This window comes from Phyllostomus discolor, chromosome 5, assembly GCF_004126475.2.
Source record: "Phyllostomus discolor isolate MPI-MPIP mPhyDis1 chromosome 5, mPhyDis1.pri.v3, whole genome shotgun sequence".
NCBI lineage: Eukaryota > Metazoa > Chordata > Mammalia > Chiroptera > Phyllostomidae > Phyllostomus > Phyllostomus discolor.
The window spans coordinates 165,525,653-165,537,572 of NC_040907.2; the positions used below are offsets into that span (position 1 = coordinate 165,525,653).

General features: G+C 57.4%; 1 protein-coding gene across 1 annotated transcript; it reads left to right on the top strand.

Annotated features, from left to right (window-relative positions):
- The first annotated feature begins 2,409 nt into the window (after positions 1-2,409).
- KCNK18 (potassium two pore domain channel subfamily K member 18) lies at positions 2,410-11,484 on the top strand. Its single transcript, XM_028511227.1, has 3 exons — positions 2,410-2,629; positions 4,847-4,975; positions 10,703-11,484. Exons 1-3 carry the CDS (start codon positions 2,410-2,412, stop codon positions 11,482-11,484), a joined length of 1,131 nt encoding a protein of 376 aa, XP_028367028.1.
- The last annotated feature ends 436 nt before the right edge of the window (positions 11,485-11,920 follow it).

Sequence of the window (11,920 nt, forward strand, 5' to 3'; positions counted from 1 at the left end):
ATTTCCCCTTTATTGCTGGTTTTGAACACCTTAGTGTAGTTTTCTTAGCTTTTTTTTTGCACTTGGAGTTCATTGAGCTTCTTAGATCTGTGGATTTATAGCTTCATCGAGATTAGAAAATATTTAGTTATTGTTTCTTTACATATTTTTTTGTCTCCTCCTCCTTTTAGGGACTCCACTTTTTTTTACTCCTATTTCATTTTATAGATAGTTTCGATTGCTGTGTCTCTGGGTTCACTAATATTTTCTTCTGCACTATCTTTCTGTTAATCAGAAAGATTAACTATTTATTGTATTTTTCATCTTATATTTTGTAGCTTCCATCTCTAGAAGTTTTATTTGGTTCTTTCAAAATATCTTCCATATCTTGACTTTTTCCTATTTAACTCTTGCATATATGACATACAATAATAACTGTTGTAACGTGCCTTTCTATGCATTCTAAAATCTATGTTTAATCTGAACTGGATTCAATTGATTGATTCTTTTTCTCTTATAGATCATGTTTTTCTGCTTTTTTTTTTTGCATTTCCGGTAATCTTTGATTGTGACGGTCACTTTCTTGGGTACTGGATATTTTTACATTCCTATAAATCTTCTTGAGCTTTTTTCGGGGATGCAGTTCCGTTACCTGGACATGCTTTGACCCCGTCAGGTCATTGGTTTCGGATGTCAGGTGACTCAGCAGTGCTCAGGAGCGTCTTGTTTCTATCAAGGGAAGACCTTCCTGAGTACCCCACCCAATGCCCCAGGAGTTGTGAGTTTTTAGGCTTTTTAAAAATGAGTTTTTTATGTTTGACTGGTGAGAACAGGCACTATCCCCAGCCCTGTGTGCACACCAGGCAGAGAACCCACACAGCCCCACCGTGACCCCGCATCCCCCCGCCACAGCCTGGGGACCACGTGAAGGCGGTGGGCTGGGGCAACCCCAGGGGTCCGCTCTTTGGTTTCCCGTTTCTTGTAGATCACTGTCCTTTGTTGCCTGACGTCCAGCTTCTTTATTTATTTTTAATTAAAGATTTTATGTACTTATTTTTAGAGAGAGGAAGGAAAGGAGAAAGAGAGGGAGAGAAACATCAATGTGTGGTTGCCTCTCACTGGCCTCACACTGGGGACCTGGCTGACAACCCAGGCATGGGCCGTGACTGGGAATTGAACCGGTGACCCTCTGCTTCGCAGTCTGGTGTTCAATCCACTGAGCCACACCAGCCAGGGCAGTTTCTTTCTTTTTTTTAACATTGTTTCATGTCTTTTTTTTCTGGTGAGAGGGTAAATAACATTTATGGCTTTTCATCTTGACTGGATTATTGCCTGTACTTGAGTTTATTAAGTCTGTCTTCTGGTGGGTCCAGTCTTCAGCTAAACCCATCCAGTAAGTTATTTTTTAAATAAATAGATGATATTTTAAGAGCAGCTTTTGATTCACAGAAAAATTGAGCACAAAGCACAGAGTGGTCCCTTATCCCCGCTGCCCTCACCGTGCACAACCTCCCTGCTACCAACACCCTGCACCAGAACAGCACCCCGTCACCTTGCTCAGCCATCCATCAGGGGCTTCCCCAGAAGAGGGCTTGGAACTGAGGCAAGTCCAAAAAGCACGAACAGCTGGAGACCGTGACAAACCACGCTCCTCAAAGTTGCACATAAAACCCTTCCCTGAAAGGGGGTCTGAGGGCCCACACATCTTCACATCTGCCCCCCGGGGCCTGTTTTGCTTGTGGCGGAAGCAGGGCGCAGGGGAGCAAGCACAAGTGCACGAGCACTTAGGTTCTGTCTGCTACCATCCCGATGGGCTGGGGCAAGCCACCTGGGTGGGCTGGCTCCACACTGAGGGACAAGGGAGCCCGCTCTGCCCACGGTGAGGCCAAGACGAGGGAGGGTATGCTACAGGGACGTGAAGAGTTGGAGCCAACAATTAGGCCACACTGGTTCCTATTATCACTACCTGCCCGGGAGACCGGGTACCAGAGACCACTCTCAGGAAGGACAATCACTTGACTGAAAACTGAAAGTCAGACTCGGTATCTGGAAGCCCAAACTGCAGCTTCGGGATGGGAAAGGCACAAAGCAACCACCACGCCCTCCTCCTCTTCCCAGAGTCCCTGCACAGCAGGCGGCTCCTGGGCTGGCCAGGCTGCTGGGCGCACATCAGCTTGGTGGATCGATAGTAATTCGGGGCACTGGGGGCAGGGCACCGCCTGAGTAACTCAGATGAACTGAACACGAGCACCAGCTTCTTCCTGAGTCCTTGGGGGAAGTGCCTGCACCATCCACTTAGCTCAGAGCCTGACCAATCCCAGGGCCCTCCCCCTCCCCTCTCCCCCCTCTCCTCCCTCTCCTCCTCTTGGCAGGGCCTGGGTGCTCCTGCCTCTCCCACCAACACTTCATATCCTGTGAGCTCCTGGGAGGATGGAGGCTACAGGGTCGTCCCAGGCCAGGAGGTGCTACCAAGAGGCCCTGGAGAAACTCTTCCCGCGCCTCTGCTTTCTCTGCTCCCTGGTGACCTATGCACTGGTGGGGGCCCTGCTGTTCTCAGCCATCGAGGGCGGCCAGGACCTGGGGGCAGGTGACGGGGAGTTGGAGAAGTTCTTGGAGGAGCTCTGCTTCCTCTTGCAATGCAACAAAACTGGTAGGTGGCTCACCTGGGCAGGGATGGCCTTTTCTCCACGGGTGCCGGCAGACCCGGAGAGCTGAGGGCTCTCCTGCAGGAGGCTGGGTCTGGGGGCCCTCTGCATGTCGCCTCCCCATTCCTAGGCCACCTGAGGCCAGTGGCTCCTCCTCTCTGAGCCTCAGTTTCCTCCTCTGTGAATAGAGAGAAGAATGGCCTGTGAGGGTTGCTGTGAAGAATGGGGAAAAGCACTGAGCACCCAGGAGCTGCTTGGAGAGGCCGGCTCCCTTCCCTTTGCCTCGGCTCCCAGCCCCACACAGACCAGCAGGCCCTGGGGCGGGCGGGTGGGTTGGCAGGAGATGGAATCTGGGGCTAGGAGTTCCGAGGCTGGTCCTCAGAGCTGTGCCTGCCTCACCCCGTGATTCAGTTTACAGGGATTAGAATTCAAGAAACAGTCCAAATGGGGCTCGGACCTGCTCCCCAAGGTAGCAGGATGCCCCCTTACTCTCCCACTTTATGTTTCAAACAGCATTTTCTGTTACTGAACTTAGGGGTGGGGCAGGGACGGTCAGAAGACCTTGGGGCCTGCTTCTAGTCTCTGTTGCTCTCCCAGCTTGCTGTGTGGTCCCAGGCAGAGCTGTTGCCCTCTCTGGGCCTAGTGTGCTGGATGGAGGGTGGCCCGCAATCACCGGACCCTGTGGGGAGCAGATGAGATCATACACACGAAGCCTCTTGGAAGGCACAAGGCCCTTTAATATATGTCCACATCGGATTGCGTTTGTATTCAGTCATTTGTTTCTACTAGAGGCAGGCCCTTTCGGCTGGGGCTGACTAGGCGCTGGTCACGGGAGGCAGAATCTCCCCTCCATGGAGGGCCCCCCTCCCCCCCCCGCACCACCCCTCTCTGTGCCTGTCCCAGACAAACACACGCCTGCTCAGCCAGCCTGGGAGATGACCAGGCGGCCATTGCTGCCGCTGCTCGGACACTCTGAGGCATCCCTGGGTCCAGACTGTCAACAAGTTCAGGGCTTCCCAAACCTGGCCATGTCTGCAGTACCCAGGGAGCTTGTCCCCATTGCACACTCCCAGGCGCCTCCCCCAAACCGGCCGCATCATGCTCTCTGGGGCTGGGTTGGAATCTAACCTTTAAAAAGTGCCCTGGGTGCTTCTGGGAACGGAATGGAAACACAGAGCGGGCCCAACCCCACTTTGTACAGATTTTCGGTTCAGGTTAACATGTCCAGTTAGTACGGGCTGAGCGCAGGCCCCGAGTCAAATGCTCTTTATCCGTCCGCACACTTCACCCTTGCACGGACCCCCGAGGAGGGCTGGAATGTCCCCCTTGGACAGATTAAGCAGCTGCGGTGCCTAACAGTAGCATGCCCGAGGTCGCACACTGGGAGATGGGTCCAGGGATTCGACCCCCGGCATTTGGACTCCAGAGTGAGAGCTTGTCACCACTGTGTCATCCTGCCTCCCTAATGGGGAAACTGAGGCTGAGAAGCAGGCTCCCTGTCCTCAGCTGTAGGGACTAGTCGGGGTCAGAGCTGGGCCTAGCGTGCAGGTGTCGGGATTCCCGGGTGGTGCCCACTCAGAGGAGTAGTGACTTCCTGCTCTGTGACACCCTCTTACCACAATGCCAGCATCTGGCAGGTGGTTCCTAGGATCTCCAAAGCCACTGGCTGCTGGGCCAGAAGAAGCACCTGAAAAGCCAGGGCTCCCGAGCCTGCTTCTGCCCTGCGTCCCAGGCGTCCTCAGGCGGCTGGTGCCCACAGATCGCTGGATAAGCACCAACCCCCACCGGGTGTAACGACCTCCAGTGGGGGTGCGGGTTGCAGCCACATAACGGCTTGCAACTCAGCATAAAAGCCTTTGCTTTCCGTTTACAAGAACCCCGTGAGAGAGACAGGGCAGAAGTTCGTTTCTATGGCCCTTGGCAAGGTGGAAGAAACGGAGGCCCAGAAAGTCCAGAAAGCCTGCTAAGGCCGCCCAGGGATCCCATGGCTGAGTCAGGCTGAATACCCCCTCCCCCACCCCTGCCAGGCTTCTCCCTTGGGTGCTGGAGCAGAACCTGTCTGCAGAGACATTTAATAGCAGGGCTCCGAGAGCCAAGTGTTGGTGTTGATGGGGCCACAAGGCCGGGGGCCCGCTGGTCCTTGGGGGAGACCCCCTGCACCTGGGTGGGGCCTGTCTCAAAGAGCGGAGCCCTGTGCCTCAGCTGGTCATCTCTTTCTTGAGTCATGGAAGACAGGAAACTGGACCTCAGGAGGCTGCTGCCCACGGTGAAGCACCAGTGGTTCCACAGGGCCGCAGACTGGTCCTTCCTGAGCTCGCTCTTCTTCTGCTGCACAGTGATCAGCACCGTGGGTGAGTTCAAGGGCAGGGTCGGGCCTGGCAGAAGGACCTGGGGGAGAGGGTCAGGGAGGGGATGCTGGGATGTTCGGTTCACGCAGTGTGGAGGGCTTACCCTGTGCTAGGCCCGCTATGCGCGGGTGGGCGAGGTTCCCAGGTTGGGGGCCCAGCGGCCCCTGCCCCTGGCCCATAAGGCGCCTTTGTGGGAATTAGGAAAGACGGCCCCTTCCTTCAGGTGGGTGCAGCCCATGCCTGGGTGTAGACCGCAGTGAGCAAGGTGTGGGCTAGAATGCAGCCCCTTCTGGGCCCTCGGCTGGGTGCTCTTGTACAAAATCCCGTTGGCCAACAGTGCCTGCCCGTCCAGGCTCCCGGGCAAGACAGAGGGACTCGGGACGACCACGCCGGTCAGCATGCAACGCACTCAGGGTTTGGTGGGAGCGCAGAGCTGGGGCGGCTGCCCCAGGGCGGGGAAGGCCCAGGGGGCAGGATGTCAGTGGGGAGCACGTGGTAAAGGCCCCCTGGAGGGGATCACAGCCAGGAGGAGTCCGAGAGGGGGAGCGGGAGTCACCTCGGGGGGAAGGTGGGGCGTGAAGAGGGCACTCCAGGCTGGGAGAGCAGCATGGGCAAAGGCCCCAAAGCACAGAAACCCAGGGGCACTGTAGCAAGGCGAAGTCAGGCATGAAGACAGGTGAGAGAGGGGAGGCTGGGACCGGGGAAGGCCCTGCCCCTGTGCTGAGGTGGTTGGGTTCAAGGCCAGGACAGTGGGGGCTCTGTCCAGAGGGTTTTGAGCAAGGTGAGGGCATGGTAGCTGAGCATTCTAGCAAGACCATCCCAGCTGCAGCACGGAGGCAGACCAGGGAGGGTGAGGCTAGCAGCAGGGAGACCAGGACGGAGGTTTCTGCCACAGATGGTGACAGTGGCCTGATCTAGGACAGTGGTCATGAGGGTGGGAAGAGGGGTGGGCTGAAGGAGGACTTGAAGGAAAGTCCGCAGGGGGTGGATGCGAGGGTGAGGAGGAGGGGGAGGCCAAGGTCTCTAGCTTGGGTGGGTGGGCTCCGTGGCCTTGGGGGATGGTGGTAAGGACGCTGGACCTGGGGATGGAGGTGATGGTTGAGGACATGGAGGCAGAGGCCTTCCAGGGGTGCCTCCCAGGGGTGCCTCCCAGGAAAGACACTCAGCACTCAGGCACCCAGCGAGGGGCAGGGTGGGGAGGCGGATTTCAGGGCGACCAGCACCCCCAGGTGGTTTGTTTCAGCACTGGTCCCATTCTCCTGAACGCCGCGGCTCCTGCCAGGGTCGTGGGCAGAGAGAGTAACAGGAATAGCGACACTACTGAGCACTCACCAGGGCCAGGCGTGGCATCAACACGCTGTATGTGCATTCCCTTATTCATTCCTCGCGGCAGCCCTCTGAGCCGGACGCCTCCCCTGTCCCACTCAGCAGGGGGCTGCGACTCCGGCAGGGCAGCCACTGCCCGTGGGGCAGGGGCTGGGCACAGCTGGCCTTTTCGGGGAACCTCCAGCTCCAAGGGATCCCTTGAGGGAATGGCAGTTGTGGGGAGCTGAGCAAGGGGGCTGAGAGGATGGGGTTTAGCATCTGCTTTTCCTCAAGTACTTCCGGCGCTTGATCCGAAGTAGCGTTTCTAAGCCTCGGCACTGCTGGCATCTCAGACTCGCCGATTCCTTGCTTCCCTGGCCCATATCCACCAGATGCCCTCACTTTTCCCCCCTGTACCCACCAGTCGCTACAGCCAAAAAATGTCTCTGGCATTGACAAATGTCTTTGGGGGGGCCCAACAGCCCTCACTGAGGCCCACTGAGCTAGTGCAATGGTTAGTGAAGAGTGGGCCCCGGACCAGGAGCTGGTGCATTGCCCGAGAACGGGTTAGAAGTTCGAGCTCATTCCCAGGCCCTATCCTAGGCCTTCTGGGTTGGAAACTATGGACGTGGGGCCCTGGGGTGTGTGTTTGAACAGGTTCTCCAGGTGATTCGGACACACGCTGGTGTGTGAGGTGCTGGGATGTCTTCCACTAGCTCCCCCACCCAGACCCTACCCCCTGCCACTCCAGCCAGGATCTCCAGGGGCAGCCCGGGCACCAGCCTTTCACAGGACCCCGCAGGTGGTGCTGATGGGAGCCCAGCTGCAAACCACTCATCTAACGGAAACGCATTAGTTTGGTTCCGATCCCGAGAAGGCGATGCTACTACCCACGGCCCAAGTCCATTAGGAGGACATCAGGCCGTCCAGTAATCACAGCTGGATGAGGATGGTGGGGGAGGTTCTGCACTGCCTGCAATCAATAACAGGGTTCAGAGGTCATGCTGGCGTCACCGCTTCCTGCCCTGTGTCTCTGGGTCGCCTGAAATGCACCTGGCCTGGATGCTGGGAAAGGACACCTGGCAGGTGTGAGGTGGGTCAATCCCTGGTCATTTCCAGATGGGCCCGCCCCCTTGGATGAGAAAGTTAAGTGCGTGGGCGATTCAATCCTCGCAGCCTAAGTGGAGTGGACTGATCACAGAGGAATGTACAAATGCATTATAAGAAATGGCATGATTTGCCACTATGCATTTCAGCATTCAGGAACTGGGCTAGCTAACACAGCCCCTTCGCTGGGGCTGGGTGCTCTCGGACACTTGCCTCCTTAATGCATCGTCTGCGATGTGGCGTACATTCTGGATCGTAAGCGTAACCCACCCGAAGGCAGCCACAGAGACGTCATTTACAGTTTGCTAAGCCCACCTCTGCCGAGGGGAGCACTGGGTTAGGCACGTGCACTGCGGGGGTGGTCTTCGGGGGGGAGGGGTATACACCCTTGTTCGCTGTGGGTTGCGGGTCCCTGGGCAGGTCACCTGACTTCCCTGTTCCTTGTCCATGAAGTGCAGCAATAATGGTGGTTGCCGGCAGCAGGGGTTTTGCTATGCAAGCAATTTTGACTCCAAATGGCAGTTTACTCTGTAAATCCCAGAAGAAAGGTGCTAAGTGGAGCCACAGAGAGTTCATTTACAATTTGCTAAGCCCACCTTCTTTCCTTAGAAAACAAAGAAACGAAACAGTCTGACCCTGGGTCCCCACACTGGAGGCTGAGGATGTCTACTGGGGAGTGTGTCTCCTGACTTTCCTAGGGGAGCATGAGAACTGGGGGCTTATGCCCTGTCTGGGAGACAGAGTGGCCTCCGTTTTGGGGCCCTTGTGGCTGCTATTGACATCCTTAAAGGCCAGTGGCTCAATGGGCTCATGATGTGCTGGGGCACAGGCACGGGGATCTTCGCTGACACCCAGGGCTGGGCCTCTGAGCTCCTGGCCCAATGGGGTGGCTCAGCTCCCTCCTCGCCCCTCCTCCCTGCTCCAGGGGGCCTCTCCCCACCCTCCTCCATGGCCAGTCAGCTGCCTCTTTTGTGCGATACTTCCCTGGCTTTAGCACCAGAAGAACTGCATTCTGGAAAACACTTCAGTCCTGAGTGGACTGGGCAGCTGGCCATTCTATCCATGATGCACCTCAGTCCCCTGTCCGCCCTCTTCTTTAGATCCTGCCTCCACCACGGTCTCTTCGGTGGTTCTGGGCTGTCGCCGAAGCCTGGATGAGAGGCTGTCCTGAGCCACTTCTGCAATCTCCTGTCCCTGAGGGGAGGGAGCCAGTGAGCTGCTGGAGACCTTCAGGGAGCAGGGGAGGGGAAAAGAGGTGATGGAAACTCTTGGTACACTCACAGCAGGTCCTGCCGGTGGCACAAACCTGGGATGCCAATGGGAGGTTTAGCCAATGCGGTCCCCACTCCTGGCCCCGGTGCATGCACCTGTTGTGTCCCCACTGCATCTTGCTGGGATGGAGGAGAGCTGAGCTCAAGACCAACCCTCCTTCTCCAGTAGGAGCTCCCAGAGAGCACGACCTCTGTCTGTGCACAGGAGCCAGGCATATAGTTGGTGCTCAATAAATGTGAAATCCGGGCCGGGTGCCTTTGCTGTACTCGCTCACCCAACAGTCTGGTCTTTTACGTCCTGTCCTCGAGCACCATCTGTGATTCCGTACTCGCTGAGCGGAGTGTGACTCCTACCCGACTCCCACTAAACCAGAATCTCGGTGGGGTCGGGCCTCACATTTACGTTCCTCACCACGGCGGCCCCGGCACATGCAGTTGGCGCCCAGTATGCATGCACAATATGACCACACACACAGCGTTAACTGCCCTGCCGTCACACGGCACCTCTGCCACCAGCCGGGGTGGCATGGTGTGCCCTGGGACGGGCGAGAACTGATGAGACCCACTGAGGGCCACTGCCTTCCTTCGTCCCGAACCCTGGTGAGGTGGCCACCTGCGCATCATCCCGTTCCCGGAGGGCAGAGCCCCAGGGTTCGCCACAGGCGCTGCAGCCCTGGAGGAGCTGGGGCCCAGCCGGCCTAGCACTCACCTTCCAGTCCATTTAAATAGTTGGGCTGAGTTTTCTGTATGAATCATCCTTCGTAACATCAAAAATTAAATGCAAAAGCTTTCCCTCTGTGAAGTCTCTGAGCGCACCCATTCAGAAGATCTGACGGCCTGCGCTGTGGAGTGTGACGGCCCCTGCTCCGGCCCCACAGCGGAGGAGACGAGGGTGCGAGTAATGGGGGTAGAAGGAGGGGCTCCTGGAGAGCAGGGCAGCCTCAGCCTACCCGCCCCTTTGCTTGGATGACCTGTACTCCCTGGGGGGAGGTTTACACCCCCTCGGTGCTCCCGACCCAGTTGGACAGTGAGCCCTGGCTTGGGAGCGGGCAGGCAGCCCTGGCCAGGTTGCTTCGTGGCTCCGAACCTCGGCTTCCTCACCTACGAATGGTGATAACAGCACTGACCTGTGAGGGTTGGCTGACACCAGCCCCCCGGAGTGCCCAGTGGGCAGCACGAGTTTGCTCCTGAGGGTAAGGACACCGGCATCCATCAGTCACCCTCTACGTGTCGGGCTCTGGTCCCATGCAGTCCTTCCTGCTAGTCAACAGACAAAGCAGGGACCGTCATCCCCATGTTACAGATAAGAAACCCGGAGATGTGAGTAGTCAAGTAACTTGCTGGGAAATGGCGGAGCTGGGATTTGAACCCAGGCTGGCAAGATTCTAGATGCGGGGATCCTAACTACTTCCCCATTGTTGGTGAGCATGTTTGTCTGGTCCACTACACCCCAAGAGGCTCTGAGGGTGGCCATTGTATTTGGTTCACTTTCCAGCCTCCTACTTTCCCGAATGCTGGGCGCTCTGCCGTAACATGGTTGGCACATGATAATTGCCTGTTACGTAGAAACAAATCGAGAGGCCCGGGCATCCCCGGGAGGACAAAGGCGGCTTCTGGAGGATGAGGGAGGCGGCGGGCAAGATTGCCAAGCCGTCGGCACCCTCTCACCTGCGCTCACGCTGTTCTCCTAAGGGCGCTGGCTCTCCCTCACGCGGACACTCAGAGATGGCCACGGCAGAGTGAAAGGCGGTGGCTCACTCCCAAACATGTGCTTGTCCCCTGCCAAGGACATTTGGGGTCAACGACCTTTGGACATGAGTTGCTCCAAACCCTAAAGAGAAGCTGGGTATCCCCCCCACTGCCCCTACCACCCCCCACCAAAGCAGGCCTCCTGTTAGGCAGGGGGATAAACGTTTCAAGATGAATATTTGCCAGCGCATTGTATCAAATGCTATGCCAAGGAGGGGAAACGGCAGGAGATCTCGTTAAAGCTTCTTGGGGAGGGGGAGGGGCAGATGGCAACCCCCAACTGTGTCCTCTTTCTCAGGTTACAGCCACATCTTCCCGGTCACCAGGCTCGGCAAGTACGTGTGCATGCTCTACGCCCTCTTCGGCATCCCCCTGATGGTCCTGGTCCTCACGGACACAGGCGACATCCTGGCAACCCTCCTGTCCACGGCTTACAACCGGCTCCGAAAGCTCCCATTCCTCTGCCCTCGCCTTCCCACATGGTGCTCCCGACTGCCTTCCAGGAGAAGGCGGGCCGCCAAGCCCGCGGGCCAGACGGTCCCCAGGATCATCATCGACGCCCCAGAGCCCCAGGACCCCAGCCCCAGGTGTCCCTCGGCCTCAAGCAGCAGCAACGTGGAGCTGCTGGAGAGGCTCCTCGCCCGGGAGAAACGGAACACGCTGCCCCCGCCCCCGCGGGCCGTGGAGCGGAGCACCTCCTGCCCCGAGCTGGCGTCGGGGGCCCTCTCCTTCTCCGTCATCAGCAACCTGGACCAGGTGGGCCGGCAGGTGGAGAAACTGGACGTGCCCCTGCCCCTCATCGCCCTCATCGTTTTCGCCTACATCGCCTGCGCGGCCGCCGTCCTGCCCGCCTGGGAGGAGCACCTGGACTTCGAGGACGCCTTCTACTTCTGCTTCGTCACGCTGACCACCATCGGGTTCGGCGACATCGCGCTGCAGCATCCGCACTTCTTCCTGTTCTTCTCGCTCTACATCATCGTCGGGATGGAGATCGTGTGCATCGCTTTCAAGCTGGTGCAGACCAGGCTGATTCGCGGCTACAAGCGCTTCATGCTGTTCTTCACCAGAGGGAGGTTCTAGGATGCCACGAACTCAGGAAGGCTGCACCGTCTCTCGCGAGATGCACACCAGCTGAGCTGCTTTCCTCGCCTTGACCTTTGGGGTGTGTCGCTAAAGCGTGGCACTGTGGCCTGCCGTCAGAGACCCGGCAGCGTGGACACAGAGCCTGCGTCGGGGCCGGTTTCAGCCTCTGGGCCCCGCAGAAAGGTGGCCGCCGCCCTTCGTGTCGGGACATAGACAAAAACCGCCACCCTTCCCCAATGTCCAATTTATTTCCCCGTCTTCATTTTTAGAAACTGTCACCTTATGTAGATGAAACCACCTCCTGGAAGTCACCTGTTTCTTGCAACATGGTAAAAAAACTGACCTTTGTTCTTGCAATCTGTACTTTTGCACTAAATTAGAACCCCCCTGAGCAGCTCCCCGTGTGCCCCTGGTGAAACAGAGCTGGCCTGGG

Coding starts and splice junctions, on each gene's coding strand:
- KCNK18 (XM_028511227.1), top strand. CDS start 2,410: ATGGAGGCTACAGGGTCGTCCCAGGCCAGGAGGTGCTACCAAGAGGCC. Junction 2,630..4,846: donor CTTGCAATGCAACAAAACTG/GTAGGTGGCTCA, acceptor CTCTTTCTTGAG/TCATGGAAGACAGGAAACTG. Junction 4,976..10,702: donor CACAGTGATCAGCACCGTGG/GTGAGTTCAAGG, acceptor CCTCTTTCTCAG/GTTACAGCCACATCTTCCCG.